Raw genomic sequence first — 25104 nt, forward strand, 5'->3', positions numbered from 1 at the left:
TTCCCATAATAATGTGGGTTTCATGTTTAAATAATATGCTAAGTGCTTCGTCTTCATCAAACAGATGATTGAGACTCATAAGCTCAGACAAGATGAGACAGGTCTTTGGATTCTGTAAAATCATCTACTGGATGGTCCGTTCACCTTATTTACCACGACTCCTTATTTGCGATATGACATTAGCTATATCAAATATATTTCTCATGTTTCCTCAGATTTGAAGTTTTTACATTTCAGTAAAGAATAAGCTCTAAATTTGCATATGATTCATTTCATACTAACTGGGCTGATTTGGGGGAAATTGGAAAAATGTTCTTCACCTGTCTTTAAAAATTACTGGTTTAATACCAAAGTGCTTGAGTTAATTTACATTGACATCACAATTCCCCAGATTTTGGACAAGTGTACACACTGTATAATTTCATACCAGAAATAACTGGAATCATTCAATTCATACATTCATATTTATTATGCACTACGTGTGTGCAGAGCACTGTTCTAAGCATAGGGAAAGTACAATACAACAATAAACAGGGACATTCCCAGCCTACAATGAGCTCACAGTCTCATCTGAACCTCTTCATTAGCTTGCCATGAAACTTTTACTTTTTGTATTTGGGAATGAACATTTACGAAAATATGGGAAAATGGTTTTCATCCATGAATTTTTACCCTTTGCCTACTAATAATCCATTCATCCATCCATCAAATAGGTTGTACATAGCAAGACTTTTCAAAAAGTAATCAAAGCAACTAGAGGGTGAAAAGACTGGAAGACACACACACACACACACACACCATTTACATATACAAATTGGAGCTTGGCCAGCAATATTTTCCCCACCTTCCCACATATACATTCAAGCTATTATACATTTTGGCTCTTTTCACTCCCCCAGTTCTAGCAATGATAAAACGAAACTGCACAACTCATAATGCAGTTTTTGTTTTTTTTTACCAGAAAGAGAGGTAGTTCATCCAAATCTTTTATTCCATAGTCACTGTTTTTCAAACACTAAGATATAGCAGCCCTGGGTGGGCACATGGGAATGACAGCAGGATGCCCAAAAAACTGCTGAGTGGTGAGCTGAAATTGGGAAACTGAAAGCAAGAAGGGCACAGGAAACATTTTACGGGCCCAATAAAACAAAGTCTCAATGCTGTATCCCAGCTAAATACTGGGAATCAATTGCCAAGCATAGACCTGGATGGCATACTTCAATTAAAAAAAAGAGTTACTCCTTTTGAGCAAATCTTCATAAGCTTGAGAAGTAGTGTGGTCTAGTGGACACAGCACAGGTCTGAGAGTCAGAAGACCTCGGTATGACTTTGGGTAAGTCACAATTTCTCTGTGCCTCAGTTCCCTCATCTAATAATAATAATAATAATAATGTTGGTATTTGTTAAGCGCTTACTATGTGCCGAGCACTGTTCTAAGCGCTGGGGTAGACATAGGGGAATCAGGTTGTCCCACGTGGGGCTCACAGTCTTAATCCCCATTTTACAGATGAGGGAACTGAGGCACAGAGAAGTTAAGTGACTTGCCCACAGTCACACAGCTGACAAGTGGCAGAGCTGGGATTCGAACTCATGAGCCCTGACTCCAAAGCCCGTGCTCTTTCCACTGAGCCATGCTGCTTCTCAATAATAATAATGTTGGTATTTGTTAAGCGCTTACTATGTGCCGAGCACTGTTCTAAGCGCTGGGGTAGACACAGGGGAATCAGGATGTCCCACGTGGGGCTCACAGTCTTAATCCCCATTTTACAGAGGAGGTAACTGAGGCACAGAGAAGTTAAGTGACTTGCCCACAGTCACACAGCTGACAAGTGGCAGAGCTGGGATTCGAACTCATGACCTCTGACTCCAAAGCCCGTGCTCTTTCCACTGAGCCACGCTGCTTCAAAATCCCCATCTGCAAAATGGGAATTGAATACCTGTTCTCCCTCCTACTTAGACCGTGAGCTCCATATGGAACCTGATTATCCTGTATCTACTCCAGCAATCAGTACAGTACTTGACACACAGCAAGCACTTAAAAACATGATTCTTAAGGAACAAGAGGCAAGGAAATAATAGAAAACATTCCAGGGACTGCAAACTCCAGACATAACCCAATCCACACAGTTTACTTCTCTAACATTAACCTAATCTCTGGACCTTGATCTCATCTGTCCCACCACCAACTACTTGCCCACATCCTACCTCTGACCTGCAATTCCCTCCCCCTCAACAGTCCTTCACTCTCCTGACCCTCAAAACCCTCCTAAAAATCATGTCTCCTCCAACAGGCTTCCCCTGACTTAAGCCCTCCTTTCCCTCCCACCACCCCCACATGTCACCTATGCACTTGGCTGCCTACTTCTTAAGTACTTTGATTCTCACTCTAGCCCCATAGTATTTATGGACCTGTCTTTATACTCTATTATTTACCATGTGTGGGCAGGGATTATGTTCAACAATTCAAATTGTATTTTCCCAAGCACTTAGTACACTGCACACAGTAAGCGCTCAATAAATGTCATGGGTTGACTGACTAAACATGGGCAAAATACGACCAAGACAAGGGTTCTACCTTGATCTTTTCAGCCAAACACATAGCCTAGTGGAAGGAGCATGCTGCCATGTGATCTTGGACAAGTCACTTAATTTCTCTGGGTCTCAGTTACCTCATTTGTAAAATGGGTATTGAGACTGTGAGCCCCAAGTGGAACAGGGACTGCATGCAACTCGATTAGCTTGTGTCCATCCCAGCGCTTAGTATAGTGCCTGGTACATAGCAAGCGCTTAACCAACACCACAACTATTGTAATGTCATCTTTGAATACAAAGGACAATTTAATATAATGAGAGAGATAGTTCGCTGTAAAAGAAAAGCTCTGCTTCTGCCACAGCTGTACAGGATAACCAAACTACCTTTATGGTCAATAATCTACTTTTCCTCTTGCTTTCCTTCACCCAATCCCCCCGTACACATTTAAGCATCTCCCCACAAAGCGGATGTTACTTTATTCTCATCATCCATCTCCTTCCTTTTTTCTCCCTCTCAGTGCTATCTGTGTGCAAATGATCCCTCAAAGATAAGATATAAATCCTCTTGCGGTTAAACAAAACAGCTTGACGATCTATAAAAACAATTATTTAATGTTGCTTTTCAAAACTTTTTTCCAATGTTTCCTAAATGTTTATCACATAAATCAACACAGAATCATTACACTTTTCTGGCCACTCTACTTCTAAATTTAGTGCAAGGCCTTTGTTTTTTTAAACAATGGGCTGGGGGTGATGGGGGTGAAGTTGGGGAAAGAGACAAGAAAAATGAATAAGTGGACAAATGTATTTGGTACAATTAAACTGCTACAATATTTTCATATAGTTATTTACTATTGGAAAGATTTCAATGATAAATGAAATAATTATATTCTATTAAGGACCAATTATCAGAAGATCACCTAGCCCAAGGGGTTCTGTAACTCCTGGCATGCACTCCTGCCAACCACACTGGAGGCATCAGTGCCCAGGCCAGGCTGCTAGACCATTTACAATTTAGAATGGTCACTCAAAGCCTATTAGCCAGTCACCCATCTTATTCTGCCCTACCCAGACCATGAGACATCAAAGATAGTCACAGGTCTCCGGAACTGTTGCTGCCATTTCTGAATTACCTTTCCTCACCAGCATATGGATATGCCCACCAGCTACATTTTCTGGACCAACCCTTCCCTAGCATCAGGCAGGATTCAGGATTAAGAATCAGTCAATGGTTTTTGAGTGCTCACTGTGTGCACTGCACACATTCCATGTAAATAAGAATCAGTCCTATGTTTGATGCCATCAGGAGAGATTTCATAATTTTTCATTCATTCAATTGTATTTATTAAGAGCTTACCGTGTGTGCAGAGCACTGTACCAAATGCTTGGGAAAGTATAACACAACAATAAACAGAGACAATCCCTGCCCATAGTCTAGAACGGGGGAAGACAGACATCAATACAACAGACATTAATACAAATAAATAAAATTACAGATATATATACACAAGCGCTTTGGGGCTGGGAGATGGGGTTGGGGGGGGGGAGCAAAGGGAGCAGGTCCCTTCCCTTTCAGTTAACCTAAATCCCTTATGCTGCAGTTTGCCCATTTCCTTTCACTTGATCCTGTAGGGAGAAAGCCAGCATCTTTTCTCTATCACTCTTTCTATATGTGAAAACAATAAATTGCTCAGTCAACTTTTCTAAAATGATTCAGGAGAGAGGTTAGATAAGGTGGGGTGATTCAGTCAAACATTTGAGTGGTGCATTAGCATTGTTCTAGTCACTGAGGGGGCTACTGCACACTGCAAGCCCTCAAAGAGGTTACAATCAAGTCTAATTCTTCAGCCCTTTAATTAGCTCTTTTATTCTCGTCCATATCCTCTATAATTTCTTCACAACCTTCTGACACTGTGGATCCCATAACTAAGCCGCAATGCTTTATTATGGGTTAAAGTAATGTAATACCTTCTATAAATGAGATTCCTACATGTCTTGTGAATGTTTTAGGTTAAAAAATTAACTTTGTACACCCATTTAAACAGTCTCTTATGAATCCTTTTACTGAGTAAATGACAATACATAAGAGTCTAAGAATTGTCAATCTATTTTTTGAAACACACTGGAAACTTCTCATTTGTTCTTTCTTCCCCTCACAATATTCTGTTTCCCACCCACATAATTGTGGCAAGAAGCCAAATTAAATATTACAAGACCAGCTACCATGAACTTTTATACCCCAAACTTTTATTTCAAAAAAAACATTATCAGATTTTTGAACTTGGACCAAACTGAAAAGTTTCTGAAGAAACAGTTATGTAAAAATAGGTACAACGTAACAATCCTGTCTGTAATTAATTCTCCTTCTACCTTTAAACATATATTTCAGGAGCTAGAAAATAGATTTGAAGTTTAAACCACTGAACCTCTCTGATAGTTTCTAGAAACATGTGGAAAAACAAGCTGACAAGGAGTAAATAGAAGAATTAGAAAATGATTAATTTCAGTTTAAGAATAGGAAATCATTTTAAAATAAAGAGATCATTTCAATTATGTGAGATGCTTGTTTCCTGACAAACTGGTAGGTTCTATTAGAGCAGAGAGGGTGATGCATTTTAGCATCTCTTTCAGAATTGGACAGGGTCCTATGAGAAAATAAATGAGAACTATTTGTTCTGGATTTCTGGACAATATGGTCAGAAATTATTTATAATTAGGATATCAACTGAGGTAAGTACCACAGACATGGCAAAGAGAAATAAAAGTCAGGCCGGAAACTTGGCATTATAATGGAATGCTATTTGAAATAGCAGGGATTAAAATTAAAGTACAAGGGAAAAGAATTGTCTTAAAAACTGTATTTAAGAGAAATTCATGAGAGATACTGAATGAGGTGGTATTGCATCAAAGAAAAAGAAAACCCAAAAAGGACTATTTCCCCTGAATGTCACACCTACTACAGTGGGACTTCATACACAAGAACTAGAGAAGGTCAGTACACAAGACCTAAACTGAAAATTCATTTTTTTACATTTGTGAGGGGGAAAAAACCAAAAACAACAACAGCAGCAGCAAAAACAACAACAAAAAAAAACCCAATTCTCGTAACATCCTCTAGACAGAGCTTGTTGTGGGCAAGGAATGTGTCTACCTACTCTACTACACAATAAGCACTCAAACACAAGTGAACAATTGAAAATATGACTGATTGATCTGGTTTATCTGCTTACTCAGGACCTGATGCATCAGCATATGCATTCAGATGGATGGCAGAAAAAAGATTCCCTAAGAACTGGGTAAAATTTGTCTATTTAAGGTTGCATCAATACCTCTGCCAGATCCTTTTTTAAAATCTCCAAACAGTTAACACTTTGCAACTACACCAGTGTCCGTCCAGATGCTTCTATTGATGGGGTGACAAGTGTGATAATAATAAAAATAATTGTGATAGTTGAGTGCTAACTCTGTGGCAAACCCTGCACAAACAGCTGGGGTAGATATGATAATCAGGGAGGAAAAACATGCTAAGAGTTTGGGGTGGGGGTGGGGGGGAGGACAAAAAACCACACACTAACATATGCCCAACAGTCTTTTCTGCAGTGATTCGGTAGTTCGTCCTTTGACTAATGGCTTGCAGCTTCCTCATGTGGGGGCGCCATTGGTCTGTGACCTTACCTTGGCAGTTGGGAGGGTATTTGGGATTAGACAGCTAGAGCACTGCTGCAGTTTCAAGGTCTGACCGAGTCTGCCCTGCTCCTCTGACTGTGTCAAGGTCCACAGAGAAGCAGAAGTGGTCTACAGTCTCACTTCCAGGTAGCCCAAGCTCATTTGTGGAGCATTTCGCTATGGGTGCTCTATCCCATCTAGCCCGTCTTCCTCTTCTCACCCTTCTCGGCTATGAGCCTGAACGGTCTGAATTAACAGAGTGGTGGCAGAGATCTTAAAGAAGACGGGGAAGAAAGGCAGGAAGATGGAAGGAAAAAAAGGCAGGAAGTACCTAAACCCGGCAGGGTTTGGCTTTGGTCTGGCCCAGGCAGAACTCAGGATTAGGATCTGTAGTCTGGGACCGGTGTAGGGCCAAACTCAGAGATCCAAACTCAGACAGCAACTGCCCAGGACTCCTTTGATTTCTTAGTTATTGGTCTCATCTTTCAAACTGTGCTTTAATATTCCCTTAACCAAGTCTTAGGTCCCTGGACCAGGCTATGCAGAACTAGAGAAGGACTTCTCTATCAATTACTTGGATTCAGTTTTTTTTAACCAACAGTGCTTAAAAGATATTTTTAAAGGCAATGGTTTGCGGGGTTGTTTTTGTTAGGATTCGATTGTATTGGTGGTTATTTCTTTACTTTTTTAAGGATAATAATTATCTCTTTGGGCTGCAGTGCTTCAGTGACAAAGTTGCCTGAAAGTTTCTCCTGATCAAAGTTCCCCCTTAGTTGGCAGAGCTGACAGTGTATGGTCTACTCTGGTGTGGAGCTTCATTATGCAACTTGCAGGTGACATCTGCCCAGGAAGGTAAATGAATACACCCTACGGGAATTAGACTGCATGTTCCTAGAGGGCAGGGAAGGCTTCTTTTACTTTTACTGTACAGTCCCACGCACCTAGTCAAGAGTTTTGCCCCCACTGGTATTCAAGAAATACCAATGAATAAGAGAGGATTTCAAAATGGAATGAGAGAGATGGGGGGCTGGTGTTAAATGTGAATTTTCATTAACTCACTGCCTGACTTTTAGGTTACCACAAAGTTTTTAAAATCCCAATTTTAAGTCATGCAGCCCTCACAATATTAAATATACCTCCCCCACAAATAATCTGCATTTATTAGTGAGGAAATGTGTGTAATCTAGTGAGAACTACATGCGTGGCTTAATGGATAGAACAGAGGCCTGGGAGTCAGAAGGGCCTGGGTTCTAAACTCAGCTCTGCCACGTTTGCTGTGTGGCCATGGGAAAGGTGCTTAACTTCTATGGGCCTTAGTTACCTCATCTGTAAAATGGGGATTAAGAGTGTGAGCCCCACGTGGAACAGGTACTATGTCCAATCTTATTAACTTTTATCTTCCCCAGCGCTTAGAAAAGTGCTTGGCTCAAAGTAAGCGCTTAACAAGTACCATAATTATTATTATTATTATTATTATTATTAATAATGACTTAGGGTTGGGTTTTTACCCTGTGGGCATCAACATCCTTCTTCCTCTTCTAGCAGTCTTTTTTTTTTTTTGATGAACGGCTGAGAAGTTCCAACCTTTGAAGGCCCCCAGGAGGACAGACTGATTATTAGCTGAATATTAAGGGGGTTGCTACAAAAAAACCAATATTAACTAATCAAATACCTCTTCCTATGCTGACTCATTCTACATGAATGTCTAGAGAGGAAGAACTCAGTCTCCAGAGAGTTGCCCCGCTAAGGAGCTAGCTTGCCTCTTTAGTCAAGACCACCTCTAAGAGGTAAACTTCTCCATTAAAAAGAACGACCGTCACTTTCAAATAGGGCCCAAATCCGAGGGAGACTCGTCTTTGTGTCGAGCAAACTCTGCTTCCTATCTCTAAAATGCCTTTCTTCTAAGAAGGGCAGGGTCGAAGGAGAAACTGGTAGAACACGATGCAAAAAAAGTCAAAACAAGATTTCCCTGCTGATCTGCACAGCTGGTTTAAACTCCATGGCTTAGCATTCCCACTAGCGTGTACGAGAAAAGATCCATGCAGACAGGAAGAACAGACCAATCAAGAGTGGCAATCTGCCATTCACATCTGAAAGCAGAATTCACACAGAAAGAGAAACCAGAGACACTACTATCAGTTCAGAGCACCAGTCCTCTGAGCACTTAAACAAGACTGGACAAAACATCACAGCCACAGGAATAATTCTCCCCGGGAGGCTGCTGGATAGAAGAGCTAGATAGGTCCCTTCTTCATCCTCCTGCCCCAGATTCCTAGTATTTAACTGGCCAGTGGTCCAAGTCTTCCCATAAACAGAGCAAAATAGCCCACTCACAAAAGGAGGGTGGGGGAGAGGTTCAATCCACCTCCTTAAGGCAATAAATTCTCAAGTGTGCAAGAGGCGGAATTTGTTTTGTTTATAGAATTAAATATGAACTGCAAAACATCAAGATTGAAGTATTCCATGTTTAAAAAAACAAAGAGGCCTGCTTTCAAAATATGTCACTCTGCAAAGTTTACAGGTCCTCAAAATAGCAAAGAATTCCTTTATCCTGAGTGTTGTGTTTGGATGACAAGGAGTCCCGTGGGTTCCAGATATTAGAGCATGCTTGCCAAGAAACTGATATTCACCTACCTCCTGGCCCACTTCAAATCCCATGCAGATGTAGTAAAGAGGGGCATAAACAGTGGCAAAAAATATAGATTGCTTAACATTTCCTTATTAAAAAGAAGGCATTAGATATTATAAAAGATGGCAAATTGACAGCCATAAAAACAATTCCTCTGTCTCTTTTGAAATGATACTTTGCTGTGGCCAAGAGAGAAGAATGTCAGTCAGCAAACTGGCATTTGACCCAGACTTTTTTGATCACTCGAACATAAACAACATTAAGCACACACTACTTAGTACCTAGGAAATTCAGAAGTTTAATTTTACACATTTCATGAAATTCCTTTAACTAAATTTTCTCCACTCTCTCAACCCATGAATAAGAGTATAGAATTTATTCTTTATGATTCAACTACTGCATATCCAAGTGATTTCATTTCCAATTTTTTTTAATAGCAAATTTGTGTCAAAGGACTTTCTCTTTCCTCCCATTTCTATTCTATCAAGTTTCCAAATCATGTCTCTCTTCCTCCCCAGCTTTCATAAGTCTGTCCCCTTCCCTGGCTGGTCAAAGGATCTACGTAAGAGTGAAATCTGGCCTTTTTATGCAGTCCCAGCTCCAAAGCCATCTCGCACCCTGACAGATTTAAAAGGGAGAACTGCACCCAGGAGGAAGCAATGCAAGTCCAGCTGGTCTTTTTCTTCCCATCCTTCTCCCTTTGGAAGCCCACCCCGTTCCCAGAAGACCCTCTTAGGATCAAGGGCAGAAGAGGACACTGCCCTCAGCATTCAGAAGTCACTAATACAGCAGAGTGAGTCAGTGTTGGCCTCAGCCCAGGAATGTCCAGTGTCACTGCTTTGGGATTATGCACAACACCGGACGGAACCAGGAATATCCAAATCTGTAACGCAATCCTCAGAGCCCTCTGAGTGTTGTTTGACCACCACCATGTGCTTTTAAAAATTAATTTGGGGCTTATTTGACCTGCAGGAGGGGAAAAAACAATAGCACATAAAAAGCCACTTTTGGCTAGGTTTCCCCGCCTCCCTCCCCCACCCCCCCTTGCCAGAGATGCGTGGAAGGAAAGCGGAGCTTAGGAGAAGCCAAAGATTAAACAGAGCAGAGCTGAAGGATTAGGGGACTGCTCAGACTCTGACGCAAACAGTCTAGGGCAAAGGAGAGGCCCAACGTGAGCGGCATATTCCAATCCCTCTGTCTGTTCTACTTTGTTTTCCTATCGTTTACGGCTTTTCCCGATCCTCTGGACTCCTGGTTGCCATGTAAAACACTCACCCCCACGTCCTGATCATGAGAGATTAAACCAAGTTGTGCCTTTAGGCACAGAGCACAGGGCAAAAGAAAACCTCTCCTCCTCTCCTCCCTTCTCTCTTTCTACCACCCACCCCACACGCTCCGCTCCTCTGCCGCCCACCTCCTCACCGTCCCTCGGTCTCGCCTATCCCGCTGTCGACCCCTGGGTCACGTCCTCCCGCGGTCCTGGAATGCCCTCCCTCCTCACCTCTGCCAAACTGATTCTTTCCCTCTTCAAAACCCTACTTAAAACTCACCTCCTCCAAGAGGCCTTCCCAGACTGAGCTCCTCTTCTCCCTCTACTCCCTCTGCCATCCCCCCTTTACCTCTCCGCAGCTTAAGCCTCATTTTCCCCTTTTCCCTCTGCTCCTCCACCTCTCCCTTCCCATCCCCACAGCACTGTACTTGTCCGCTCAACTGTATATATTTTCGTTACCCTATTTATTTTGTTAATGAATTGTACATCGCCTTGATTCTATTTAGTTGCCATTGTTTTTACGAGATGTTCTTCCCCTTGACTCTATTTATTGCCATCGTTCTTGTCTGTCCGTCTCCCCCGATTAGACTGTAAGCCCGTCAAACGGCAGGGACTGTCTCTATCTGTTGCCGACTTGTTCATCCCAAGCGCTTAGTACAGTGCTCTGCACATAGTAAGCGCTCAATAAATACTATTGAATGAATGAATGAAAACCCTTTCATTCGGGATCTCTCTGTTCAGTTAATACAAAACACAATCTTGCGTTCCCTCATGATTATACCCAGATATATGTGCCCCCCACCTGCCTTTACCAGCAGGCAGGCTCAGCTCAGGGCTTTAGACCACATCATCATAAGAACATTGCCTAGGGATCCATTCAACTCAACAGGCCCCGAGTGGCCAGACCACCAGCTTGAAGCAGCAGATGCTACGGCCTGGGATGGGACTGCCCACCCATGCCCAATCTGCTCCAGTCCATCCCTCTTCCATATTTTTTCCCATTCCCAAGGTTTTGGCTGGGGTGGGTATGTGAGGCTAAAAGTCAAAAAGGGGACGGGGACAACAACTGAGCCTATGGTTGCCACTGTCACTGGGATTAAAGTTGAAAGAAATATTGGAGAAATGTGGGAGGTGGAGGTGGTATATGGGGGCAGGGAAATCAATGGCATTTATTGAGCTCTTATTGTGCGCAGAGCACTGTACTAAGCGCTTGGGAGAGTACAACACAATAGAGTTGATAGGCATATTCTCTGCCTACAAGGGGCTTACAGTCTAGCAGGGGAGGCAGATGTTTACACAAAATAAATTATGGTTATGTACATAAGTGCTGAGGGGGCTGGGAGTGAGGTGACTATCCGGTGTTTAAAGGGTGGTAACAATAATAATAATTCCAGTGCAGGAAGGGATAAACAATGCAATTTTTGTTACCTATGGGGCTTGGCCACCACATGAAGAGTGGTATAAGAATGGACAGTGCCAAGTGCTTAGAATAGTGCTTGGCACATAGTAGTGCTTAATAAATACCACCATTATTAATTGCAGGTACATCAAAGGGAAGCATATTTAATGACATCACCCAGTTACGTTCCTTGAAAATGTGGTTGGATCATGGAATGTGCCAGTAATAAGGAGCAGCAGCATGGCCTAGCGGATAGAGCAAAGGCATGGGAGTCAGATGACCTGGATTCTAATCCCAGCTCCACGACTCATCTGCCGGGTGACCTTGGGCAAGTCACTTCACTTCTCTGGGTCTCAGTTCCCTCATCTGTAAAATGGGGATTAAGACTGTGAGCTCCATAAAGGACACAGTAGTGCTTAATCAATGCCGCAATTATTCATACTCTCCACCCTGACCTCTCTCCTTCTCTGCAGTCTGCACTTCTTTCTGCGCCTTCAGGACATTTCCACTTGGATGTTTCCCCAGCACTTCAAACTTAACACATCCAAAACAGAACTCATCTTCCCATCAAAACCCTATCCTCGTCTTTCCCATCACCATAAAAAACACCATTATCCCCTAATTACTAGGCACAAGCCCCTAACCTAGGCACTATCCTCAGATCCTCTCTCATTAACCCACATATTCAGTCTGTCACTAAATCCTGTCGGTTCTACCTTCAAAACATCACTAAAATCCACTCTTTCCTTTCCAAACTGCAACTATGTTGATCTGAGGACATCACATCCCTCCTCACTGACTGCCCAACCTCCTGTCTCTCCCCACACTTCTTCATACTTCACTCTGCTTCCCAGATCATATTTCTTAAAAAAAAAAAAAATTCAGTCCACATCTCTCCACTTCTCAAGAACCTCCAAGGGTTGCCCATCTACCTCCGTGTCAAACAGATTTCTCTCCTAACCATAGGCTTCAAAGCATTCAGCTTTCCCCCTCCTACGTTACGTTGCTGATTCCCTAGTACAACCCAGACCGCACACTTCTCTCCTCCAACACCAACCTACTCTCTGTACCTTAATATTCTCTATATCTCACCACCAACCCTTTGCCTATACCCATCCCCTGGCCTGGAACTCCCTCCCCCTCCATATGACAGACCCAACACTCTACCCAGTTTCAAAGGTTTATTAAAATCACATCTCTTCCTAAAGGCTTTTCCCAGTCAAGCCTACTTTCTCCTACTCCCTGTCCCTTCTGCATTGTCTATGCACTTGGATCTATACCCTTTAAGTACTTGATGCTCACCCCACCCTCAACCCCACAGCACTTATGTACATATCCATAATTTATTTATATTAATGGCTCTCTCTTCTTCTAGTAAGTAAATAATAAGCATTTTACAAATACCACTACATGACAAGCAATGTATTAAGCGCTGGGACAGACAGAAGACAATCAGGTCCCATCTGAGGTTCACAGTCTAAGTAAGAGGGAGTGGAATCCCCATTTTGCCGATGAGGGAATTGGGGCACAGAGAAGTTAAGTGACTTCCCTAGGGTCACACAAGTGGCAGTGGTGGAACCGGGATTTAGAATCCAGGTCCACTGATTCCCAGGTCCATGCTCTTTCCACGAGGCTATGCTGCTTCTAGACCGTATGTTCACTGTGGGCCAGGAATGTGTCTTCCAACTGTGTTGTATTGTACTCTTTCAGGTGCTTAGTAGGGATAATAATAATAATGGTACTTGTTAAGCACTTACTGTGTGCCAAGCACTGTTCTAAGCACTGAGGTAGATAGAAGTTAATCAGGTTGGACACAGTCCCTGTCCCACATTGGGTTCACACTCAATCCCCATTTTACAGATGAGGTAACTGAGGCCCAGAGAAATTAAATGATTTGCCCAAGACCATACAAACAGACATGTGGCTGAGCGGGGATTAGAAGCCAGGTCCTTCTGACTCCCTGTCCCATGCTCTTTTCACAAAGCTACAAGCACTCAATAAACACCACTGACTGATGGGTTGACAGTCTACCTTCTCGCACTATGAATAAAATCATTTGAAATCAGGTCCACCCAGCTACATCACTTTTTACTCATAACCTTTCTGGATGGGACCTCCTTAACATGACTCAACACAATCAAAAGCTGAAACTTTGAAAAGAAAACTACATATAACCTTTCACTACTAAACCAACAAATTTCTGGAGGTTTGTTTTTTTTTTTTTTTAAAAAAAAGGCTTGACCTCAATCACATGGTTCTGATAGTAATTTCCCAGATATTTGTCAGCCATGTACAGAATTATTCACTTGGAGAAACTAGGAGAATGACCAGATTCCCAACTTCCTATGACTCTTTTGATACAGTTATTCAACATTTCCCTGCAGGTTAAATGGAGAAACTAGTTTGACTCCTGAAATACAAATACAGTAAATACTTAGAAAGTAGTCATGGAGGACTTATATTTTATAAAAACATTTAACCCCCACTTTTCTGGGAAAAAAGACAGAGCTAGACAGCAATACTGTATTACGTGCAGATGAGCAAGTACAGTGTTCTACATACAGTAGAGGCTTAATTCATTCAATCATATTTATTGAGCACTTACTTTGTGCAGAGCACTGTACTAAGCACTTACCAAGGACTGATTAATCACTTTTGAATTAAAAACAGATTTCAAAGGGAACTCATTAACTTGGAATGACCAATTTAAACATTTAAGTTTCAGAATACTGAACATGTTTTAGGTTTCACTACTGTGAGGGGGAAAAAAAATGAGATTTTACTTAACTTGAGGGAGTTTAGGCATAAATTAGTGTGTGAGAGACTATGCACCCCAGAAATTAGTGTACCCACTAACCCCAGGCATGAAATAGCTCAGTCTTTGAAAAGACGAGCCCAGAAGAGGTTCATCATTGAAACAGTGCAACCCGAAGGTGGTTTTCTGGAAGATACAAAGCAATTGGATTATTTTAGAAACAAGGGAGAAATTTCCATCTGTGGCTTATTGGTTTTAAAAACGAGACCATTTTCTCTTAGAATTATTTTTAAGGCAACAGACAACCATAAACAGTTTGGTCCATTACCCAAAATACCAAGCTCAACCTTCTCTAATTAATCTTCCATATCTAATATAATGATCTAATTAGTCATCTAATTAAACTGCCAATCATCCACAAGGATGGAGAAATAACCCACCCTTACCCAACACCCATTTCACACCCACAGAAATAAGAGTCCTACCCTGGGCCCCAATCCACAATGGGCCAGGCCCACCACACCCAGCCAGCCACAGAGGAGCAGCCTCTGAAATGCTCCACTTTCCAGAAATGGGAAGCTTCCGCCTACAAGATGAAGAGTGGCTGAAAGGAGTATTGCTCTTAGTCACTGGAGGGCCCGGGGCTAAAGTGGCAATAGGACTCTTTCCACAACTGTTATGAGTTACAGCGTCACCCAGTGGAAAGAGCTCGGGCCTGGGAGTCAGAGGACCTGGGTTCTAATCTCAGCTCCGCCACCTGTCTGCTGTGTGACCTTGTGCAAGTCACTCCTCTGTGCCTCAGTTACCTCACCATAAACTGGGGATTAAGACTGTGAACACTATATGGGACAGGGACTGTGTACCACCCAATGATCCTGCATCTACCCCAGCACTTAGTACCATGTCTTGCACATACTAAGCACTTAGTGTAATTATTATTATTACTGCAGGACTCCTGGACCCCCACATAATGCATTCAGGCAGCTGTGAAGGGTAGGGAAGGGATGATAAGAAGCTGATATAGGAGTGCTTGTCCAGTGTTTCAATTCTTGTAAAAGATGGCACAATTTTAGCCTAATAAATATAAGTTGAGAATGTTTAATAGCTTTGTATGAGATATAAATACAATCCGCCTGTTTCCAACTCCTCAATGTCAGCCTCATATTAAACAGAGATAGACCTGTGCTAATTAATCATTCTGCCAATGTGGGCCACTGCGCCCACTTAAAATATAAAACAATTCAGCCTTTGAATAGGTTAGAAGAGAGTTGTTCTGTCCCCTACTCTGTTAATGATTTGCTGCATATACCTATAAATACGACTTTTAAACACTGATTTAGACTTCCAGGGACTTGAAGTTATTAATTAATGCCGAAAAGCATTCTGAAAACAAAGTTCAATGCGGAACACAAATGACAAATCTCATTTTCAAAAAAAGGAAGAAAACACTATCTTTTCAATTAAAACTCAATCTTCCTTCATTTTTTGATGGTGACCAGACAACCAACTGTACACTTTTCAGTGAAGTTCAAGAAATACGGAAGTAAAAAATGTTTTGGAAAAAATGGTTTTTCTAACAACATATATAGCAGAACGATTCTTATCTACAGATCATATGGACTCTGTGGAATCATGCTAAAAAGGCAGAGCAAAAAAAATAAAAAGGTTTCATTATAAGCACAAAATGCTGCTTATCAACTGTTCTTATTCAAATTAAAATAAAGTGGGGATATCCTTGCAAAATTCCCTCCTTATTATTAGCTCTCACTTCTTCTTCAATGGTCTCCAAACTCCTCTTTAGTAAGATAAGCAAACTCTGGTCATTAAAGCAAGAATGACTAAAATATTTTCCACATCCACTCATCATTTTGGTATGTGAAACCCATAGTTGAACGTGGACTATCGATGAGCTCCTGCTGCTTTTAAATTGACTTTTAAAGTCTACAAAATGGAGAGTGTAAGAATAAGAAGGCTCAGAAAGGAAGAGAGGATTTCAACATCATCTTATCTAGGCCTGTAACAGGTTAACATGGTTAAGCATGAAAACACCTCAGTAGAAATAGTAGAAGTAGCAAGGCAGTAATTTTTTTTTTTCCTGGTTCCTATAAATTACTGTGGATGCTGGGATTTATATCACCAAGGACATAAAAATGCAGTGGCTCACAGATAAGCAAAGAAAGTAGGTTTATTCTGAAACCCATGAAGCCCGATTTAAAATACAACCGTATACAACGGGGGAGAGCTCATGGTATTTATTAAATGCGTACAGTATATAGAGCACTGTACTAAGCACTCCGAAGCAATACAACAGTGTTGACAGATAAAATCCCTGCCCACAAAGAGCTCACAATCTACAGGGGGAGGAAAACATTACAGTAGATTAGGGATAGAGGAAATAGTAGTGTATAATAATATTCACTTCAGTATTGTGGGGCTAGAGTGAGTATCACAGCCAAGTTCATAGTTGACGCAGAGAGCAGGGGCGTACGGCGGAATAAAGGACAATCTAAGAAGGGCTCTTGGAGGAGATGTGATTTTAGGAGGGTTTTGATGGTGGGGATGGTGGAGAGCTGTCAGATAGGAAGGTGGAGTGAGAAATCACTCTTCTCCAACCTAGTGCTGCAGTTTGACAGCTATATTAGTTTTTCTTATAGGGATGGGGCCTCAGAACACTTTGTAAATATTTAACTTGGGAGGGGGAGGGGGAAGCAGGAAAGTAAATCTAACTTTTAAAACGCAATTGTATTCTAGGGGAGAAGGCCTGTTTCCTCTACACTATAAGCTTGTTGTAAGCAGGGGATGTGTCTGTTATATTGTTCTCTCTCAAGCGCTTAGTACAGTGCTCTGCACACAGTAAGTGCTCAATAAATACGACTGACTGACCGACCGACTTTTAACTCAATTACCTGACAGTTTTGTCTGCATGGGCCAATTTTATTTGGCATGGGGTTTCAAGAGGAGTGAAGATGACAAGATAATTTTTATTGATTTATCTACTCACCTTTGGCTCAAGTGGACTCGTTTCTTCTTCCTGGTTAACTACTGGGACACATCTGTCAGCCAGGAAAAGCTCAACTCCTCATAGGTCTCAAGTGATTATTATTTCAATCAATGGCATTTATTAAGTGTTGTATGCAGAGCACTGAACTCAGCACTTGGGAGAGTAAAATATAATAGAGTTGGTCAACACATTCCCTGTCCCCAGTAGGTTTACAGTGTAGAGGGGAAGTGTGAAAAGACATGATATGGACAGTTGTTCCCAAAAAGGACATTTTTAATTTTTTTTTGCAGGTTCATTCATTCAATCATATTTATTGAATACTTACTGTGTGCAGAGCACTGCACTAAGTGCTTGGAAAGTACAATTCGGCAACAAATAGAGACAATCCTTACTCAGCAATGGGCTTAGAGGTGTGAGGGGGGAATGCCATAGCAAAGAGAATAAACTCCAGAATTCCCTTTTTATATCTGTTGTAACCACAGCTGCTTAGGCTTTTGAGCACTGGAGAAAGCTTCTATGGCTTCCAGGCAGGTCCGGAGACACGTTGTGGCCAGTTCAGTCATAGAATGTGTGTAACTTTGGAACACGTATTCATTAAAACTGATTTTTTTTTTTTTTTAAAGTGTTGGCATTTGATAAAGGCAGTGCCGGCTAGCTATGACTGAAGTGCTGAAATGAATCCATGAGAAATAATTCTGGTTATTTTGAACTGTGTCCTGTTTTTGTTTTTTTCCCCACACTAAGAATCTTTATACTGTCTTTTATCTTATTTTCTTCAGCTTGCTCCAGGAATTGAGAATGTAAGAGGAGACTCTCTTTACCAAAACTAGTTCCTTCACCTTAGCCTCATAGAATATCTTTCAATGAAGTTTTTTATACCTTACAATTTCCCTTCGAACCCTGAATGTGGCAAATCCCTTTTTTTTAAAAAAAAAAACAAAAACCTTTTCTCCCCATCCTTCTGATGACCAGAACAATCCACACAAGAAGTACCCTCATTTACGTGACCCGTTACTGAGCACACAATTTGAGGCTCCGTCCTACATGGCTATCGTTCTCCAACACCAGAAGGTGAGATGTAAGTCCCACAGAAGACAGAGGATTGCCCCAAGATTCTGGGGAATATGGGGTCCATTCAAACTTCTTGGTGACCCACAATATCCCAGTACTAGAATGATAATAGGAGGACAAAGCAGCAATGCACACGTTCTATCTAGGTCCCAAGTCTACCTGGAGCATTTAGCTCCCCTTACCTCACCTCACAGTGCAGAGAAAGGGCCTTCGGCTAAACCTCCGCCCCAGGGCCTGTGGCCAGGATGTTGTGCAGCCTTCATAAGAGTTAACAATAATGGCTGGCTATGAAAAACCAAGTTTCGGGAAGCATTTTCCAGGATAAATGACAATAAAATAAAAAAAATTTCCTCAAATTGTTTAAGCAAGTTTTGGCATTCATAGGGAATGGACTGAAAGCCCAGGGGACCAAAAAATCCCCTATTTATATAAATGGAATAAGTTCAGCATTGGCCACTGCTGCCCAAATTTCCTCCCTCTGCCCAACAAATGGCTCTTGGCCCTGCCCCTGAGGGACCATCTCTGGGGAAAGAGGATAACCCAGCTTCCAAACCCTTTTTGATCCCTTGGCAATTGTCCTGGGAACATCAATTGGGGGATAACTAATGCAAGCTGTGGCAAAAAATAATAATAATATATAAATCACATGCTCAAACTGCTAAATGATGATTGTATAGCTACAATATGGACTTCCAACCAGCTGAGACAAAGTATGACTGGTTATATGTATATGTTAGCAATTCCCAAAGCCATCCATACACCTAGGGAAAGGACTACTCTTAGAATACCCTCATAGACAAACCCATTTAATAAGGACATATTCCCTGAACAAAAAATTTTGGATTTAGGAAATTAGAGATTATTTTGAAAAGCCATGCTTGCACTGATTTATACCAAAAATTGTTTTCTGTAAATTTGAAGACACATACGTGGTTTTCTGAGGCAAAAGAAAACCCTCAGAAGGAGAAGGCCACTTATGTGGCTCTTCCTGACCCATAGAATGCCAATGGGATTGGGGACAACCAAAGGGTAAGGCTGTGGAAGGGAAGAAACTGATGATAGGTGATGGTTAATCCAGTACTGAAATTTCAAAAGCAAATGATCATCTATGAACGAAAAAAGCTTAAGGAAGCTAACAGTACCCTTGGAGGCAAGAGGAATACAAATATAACCTTTTACATACCACATGGAATGAAAATGACAAATTTCTGGATAAGACAACCTTGAATACTCAGAATTTTTTGTTTGTTATTTTAAAAAGATCAAAATAACAGAGCACAGTTTTCTGCGTCTACATTATGTTCTTCCTTAACTTTAGAATGAAAAATCAAAGCGTGGAGTTTTTTTTCTTCATTTTAACTAATACAAAACAATTTCTTGACCGTCTTTTTCCTAGAACTTTTGTGAAGTTTAAACATCTCTTTGAAACAGTTTTTATATTAATTCCAATGAAAGCAAAGCCTATGTCATAGAGCTTACGAGATTGCACAGTTGACCAAAGTCAAACTATTGTAGCCTCTATTTGTAGTACTCGCAATACGTACTAAAGCGCATAAGGCATTATGCAGAAAGATTATCTCCAAGAATTGACCAACTGAGAAGGTTAAGAGTTCCTGATAAAACTGGTCTCACATTAGATTGTATGTGTTTCTTCAAAAGTTTGCCATTTCCTTCATTAAAAAAGCAGCCTCCTTTTACATATTTATGTCCTCGGACACATGAATAATTCCTTATTATTAACCAAAGCTCTCCTTAGAACTTTCCATTTCCAACTTCAACTTTCCATATCCTGTTGTCTTTGAGCTCCAGATTGCTTTTTCTACCCATCTCTATTTTTCGTCCATCAAATTATAGAGACTGGCATCCAGATTACACGGATGGGGTACTTCTAAATTTTTCTTTCTTTTTTTTTTTTCTTACAATTTATCAAACCCCATGTGTTTTCTCTCTAACAAATGTGTGATCTATTTTTACATCTGCCCTTTTGTGTCAACCTCTGTGCTTACCCTACTCAGAGCCTGCAAACTCTCTCATTTCTTACGTCTATTAGCCTGCGTAACATACTCAGAGTTGTCACTACATAATGCACATGGGAATTACATAGCAAAATTCATCTAAATCCAATTTCCTCCACACACCCGGAACAAATTACTAGTAGTAAGCCATACCTCTGCTGCCCTCTTTAGAAAATCCAGGAAAAGCTTTATTCATAAAAACTATTAAACAGTAGTATTTAAGTGCCCTCTTCTGGAGAAGATGAAAATCAGAGTTAATAAATTGTGTACTAAATTACACATAGCCATCCTTACAAATAGGATTTAAGCAGCAGTGGGGTCATCTTCAAAAACACGGACAGTGCCGTGTCCCTATTTAATAAACATACATCCTAAATTAAGACAAAACATACTGAAATTATTTGTGAAAAAAGTCAATCTTATTTATTGAGCACTGTACTAAGCACTTGGGAGAGTACAACAGTATAAAAGACACATTCCCTGCCCACAGTGAGGTTACAGTCTACAGGGGGAGACAGACATTAATATATTAAAATTATGGATATGTACATAAGTCCTATGGGGCTAGGCTGAAAAGCTAAAGTCATTGTACAATAGTGGATTTACACTGCACTTTTGTCTCCCCAAATCTTTTATGTATACTTATCTCAATTGTTCAAACATTCTTATTAAGTATCAGATAAGGTTTCTTTTATTTTATTCCTCTATTCCAGATGACAAACTCAGACCTTGAGCAATTATATGAGGTCCCTAAGGACACACGGGGCAAGTCGACATTGCATAGACTCTAAACTTGGCTCTCATAAACACTCCTAAAGGAGTGTTCCATTCCACTCCTGCCTTCTTGCCTTTAACTGAACTGCTGAAATCATTTTAGTCCAACCAGTCAAAAGATGTTTTTCTTTTAAATCTTCCAGGGAGCAGAGTAGCCTATTAGAAAGGGCATGGGATTCAGGGGACTGGTTTTAATTCCATTTCTGCCACTTGCCTGCTGTGTGACCTTGGGTAAATTGCTTACCTACTCTGGGCCTCATCTGTAAAATGGGGATTAAATACCTGTTCTCCCTTCTACTTAGACTGTGAGACTGTATCAATGTTTTCTCAGATACTGAAGTTTGAGGAACTGAGAAGCAGGGTAATCTAGTGGCTAGACCACAGGCCTGGGAGTCAGAAACACCTGGATTCTAATTCCAGCTCCACCAGTTGTCTACTGTATGACCTCGGGCAAATTACTTCATTTCTCTGTGCTTCAGTTACCTCATCTGTAAAATGGGGATTAAGACTGTGAACTCCCTCCGACGTGATTATCTTGTACTTACCCCAGCATTTAGTACAATGCTTGGCACACAGTAAGCACTTAATACATTATATTTATTTTTTATGCCTCAAATATTACTTCAGAATAACATCCTTGATAGATCTGAACTGGAGGAAAAAAAAGATTGTTTTAAGTATTTGAAGTTTAAAATTCTTTTTTTTTCCTCTCAAGGAAACTCTTTTAGTATTAAAATAGTATCTTCAGGAGGGAGACAACCAAAATTGGACTGTGAAGCATAAGTCTGCTTATAGTATTGCTTTTAACGTAGTAGTGGTAATTTTTAATTGGCTCCCTGTTCTCAAAGACCATATCACAGTCTGAAAAAAAACAACCCACTGAAACAGGAAGGCTCAAATTGAAATGTGATGTACCAGGTACTGCACTTGCTGCTATACTATGCAGAGACCCCTCAGAATTATAACACCATTTTTCAGAGCTCTGGGGAGTTCCTCCCTGGAGTTCTAGTTCCACTAGATTGTGATCCCTGTCCTCAGTGAGTTTACAATCACCAACAGAATAATTCTGTACTCTCCCAAACACTCAGTAGAGTGCTCTGCACACAATAAGCATTTAATACCATTAATTGACCTTTTTTTTAAAAAAAATAACACTTGCACTTCAAAGATCAGTTCAGAACCCACTATGTGGTATTTTCAAATATTCTAGAATTATTAGACTGCGAGAAGCTGAAGGGCAGGGATTGACTCTTCTATATTGTAGTCTCCCAAGCTTATTAATAAGGTTCTCTAGAACACAGTAAGCATTCAAATGCTATTAAATGGCTGGAGTACTGTGAACATCCCCCAGAGTCTCTAACAAAAGGGGCACTCCAAGCCACTCAGGAAGGCTCGCCAGTCTCTTGCCACTGGTTGATGATCACATACCACCACTTCTGGATTCTTTCCTGTCAGTACTCCTTATTCCCACAGAGCTATTCCAAGTCTCTTTTCCCTCTTTCCTCCTTGCTTTCCCTCCCCTGCTACTCTCATCTATCCACCCATGCCTCCAACTGAGTGGCAGAGCAAGGTAGTACCCGATGATGGGGGTGACCGAACAGAAGTATTTAACACTGCTGTGGCAAATGCAGTGAAAACATCACAAAACCTGCTCACTTCCCAGTACCACAGCCATGAGCAGGGAATGTGTCTGTTTATTGTTGTACTGTAGTCTCTCAAGCGCCTAGTATAGTGCTCTGCATACAGTAAGAGCTCAATAAATACGACTAGAATTAAAGAGGTTTTATTCTGAGGGGAAAAAAACCACCATGAAAAAAGACAAAAATGTTACTGACACTCGTGTTTCAATTTTAACTAGAAACATCTTCTCACCTGAGGAAGTTCCACCATTCTCTCCCTACGAACCAGAGGATGGCTATTTGTGCTGGAATCAGAATCACATATCTCCACTGCACTTTCATCTTTTCCAGAGTCATGATATTCATCAGAAGCTTCTTCACAGACACTATCATTCTCCCAGTCGATAACCTGAGGTTCACCTGAATAGGAGCACATTTTAAAATTGCATATTAAAGAATCAAAACTGCTAAAATTAACCAAAAAAATTTATGATCTTGACCACATTTTGAATGAAACTTCTTGGAACTACAAAAAAAAAATCATTTAATCTTTTTCAGGGCTAATATACAATATCCAGATCTAAAGCCTTCCCCTAAGCAACAAGTATTTATTTGAACACTACAATGCAGTTATTTGGGCAAGCACCAGCCAGGCCTATTATTGCTATATTATTAACACCAAAGTGTGTTAAGGGAGGGTAGATGCGTTAAAAAAAATGCAATCGGAACAACAAGAAAGCTAGCTAAAATCCAGTAAGTCAAAGGGATCGGCAGTAAAAAGTGCAAGCGTTTAAGGCTTTTGGGCTCTTAGTCGCTTCAGGGAAAAAGCATTCTGGGTTGAGAAATAAAGTCCCCGGTGTTATAAAAACTAGAGTCCTGGTTTCCACCCACCCTTCACTTCTGAGGGGCCTTCCCTCTTTCAATAGTAGGTGGGAATTTCCCCATCTCAGGACAACCTTATCATTGTTGACACAGTTTCAGGTAACCGTGTCTTTATTTCCATTAGCCTGCCAGTGGAGATTATCAAAGGCAAAGACCACAGATTTGGGTGTTTGGCTGAAACACTGCCCATCTTAAATCAAATCCTGAAGTTTGAGAACATAAGAAGCAGAGAGGCCTAGTGGATAGAGGACAGTCCTGGGAGTCAAATAGACCTGGGTTCTTTCTACCTTGTGACTTTGGGCAAGTCCCTTCATTTCTCTGTGCCTCAGTTACCTCATCTGTAAAATTGGGATAATGACTGTGAATCCCATATCGACTAGGGAATGTGTCCAACTTGATAAGCCAGTATCTACCCCAGGGCTTAGAACAGTGGCTGGCATATAGTAAGTGCTCAACAAATACTATTTTTTAAAAAAATCCACTCTTTCCAAAGCCACTGCACCTGGCAGTGACTACTTCTTCCTCCCTTTCACCTTTTAACTAGGTTGAAAGCACAGGCAAGTTCCTGTAGCCAAATTACTCACAGGTTCATTGAGCACAGATTCCCATGAAAATCTAACAGCATAGAAATGAAAAGATGAGGAAGAGCTTATTAAATGAATTTTATGCCTTGGGCATGGACTCATTTGCATAGTTAATGAAAAGGTATGTATTTTGCATTAACCAAATGCTTGAGCCACCAGTTTGGGAATTTTTTTTTTTTTAAATATATCGTGATTCTGGTGCAAAATGAAAAGCAGTGGAAAGATTCCGAGAGAATGCCAAAAACAAGGCAATCACTAAAGCTGGTTAATGGCTTTATGTAACCATTTCTAAGATGTTTATAAGCAGTCTTTCTAATGTCCTCATGAGGGCAGGAAACATATCTTCTACCACGGCTTAGATAGAGCAAGGGCCTGGGAGTCAGAAGATCATGGGTTCTAATCCCAGCTCTGCCACATGCCTGGTCTGTGACCTTGGACAAGTCACTTAACTTCTCGGTGCCTCAGTTACCTCATCTGTAAAATGGGGATTAACACTGTGAGTCTTAGGTGGGGCAGGGACTGAGTCCAAGCTAATTAACTTGCATCTTCCCCAGAGCTAAAAACAGTGCTTGGCACATAGTAAGTGCTTAACAGGTACCATAATTATTAATCAATCAATTGTATTTATTGAGCACTTATTTTGTGCAGAGCACCATAGAGTTGGTAGATACATCCCCTGCCCACAACTAGCTTACAGTCTTACTCTCCCTGGTACTGAGTACAGTACTATACAAAAAGGTTAGCGCTCAAATATTAACATTTGCCACATGGAAAAAAGCCCAAAGTGTAATTTGTCCCTTTGGTTATTGAATACTCCCTTTTTCTAGTCACTGGGAACACTGAGGATTTAGGACTGGCAGGGAAAAACTGAGGTTTCTACATACCCTATCAATCCATAGTATTTTAG

At 41.0% G+C, this 25104-nt stretch overlaps 1 protein-coding gene across 4 annotated transcripts in view; it reads right to left on the minus strand.

Annotated features, from left to right (window-relative positions):
- SPIDR (scaffold protein involved in DNA repair) overlaps window positions 1-25104 on the minus strand; it is a 318346-nt gene that overhangs the window by 276130 nt on the left and 17112 nt on the right. For all 4 annotated transcript variants that reach the window (XM_029068240.2, XM_029068239.2, XM_029068238.2 and 1 more), the window contains one exon: window positions 22985-23151. In XM_029068240.2, the coding sequence (XP_028924073.1) occupies window positions 22985-23151 (167 nt within the window). The remainder of the gene's footprint in view (window positions 1-22984; window positions 23152-25104) is intronic.

This window comes from Ornithorhynchus anatinus, chromosome 7 (assembly GCF_004115215.2).
Source record: "Ornithorhynchus anatinus isolate Pmale09 chromosome 7, mOrnAna1.pri.v4, whole genome shotgun sequence".
NCBI classification, from domain to species: Eukaryota; Metazoa; Chordata; class Mammalia; order Monotremata; family Ornithorhynchidae; genus Ornithorhynchus; species Ornithorhynchus anatinus.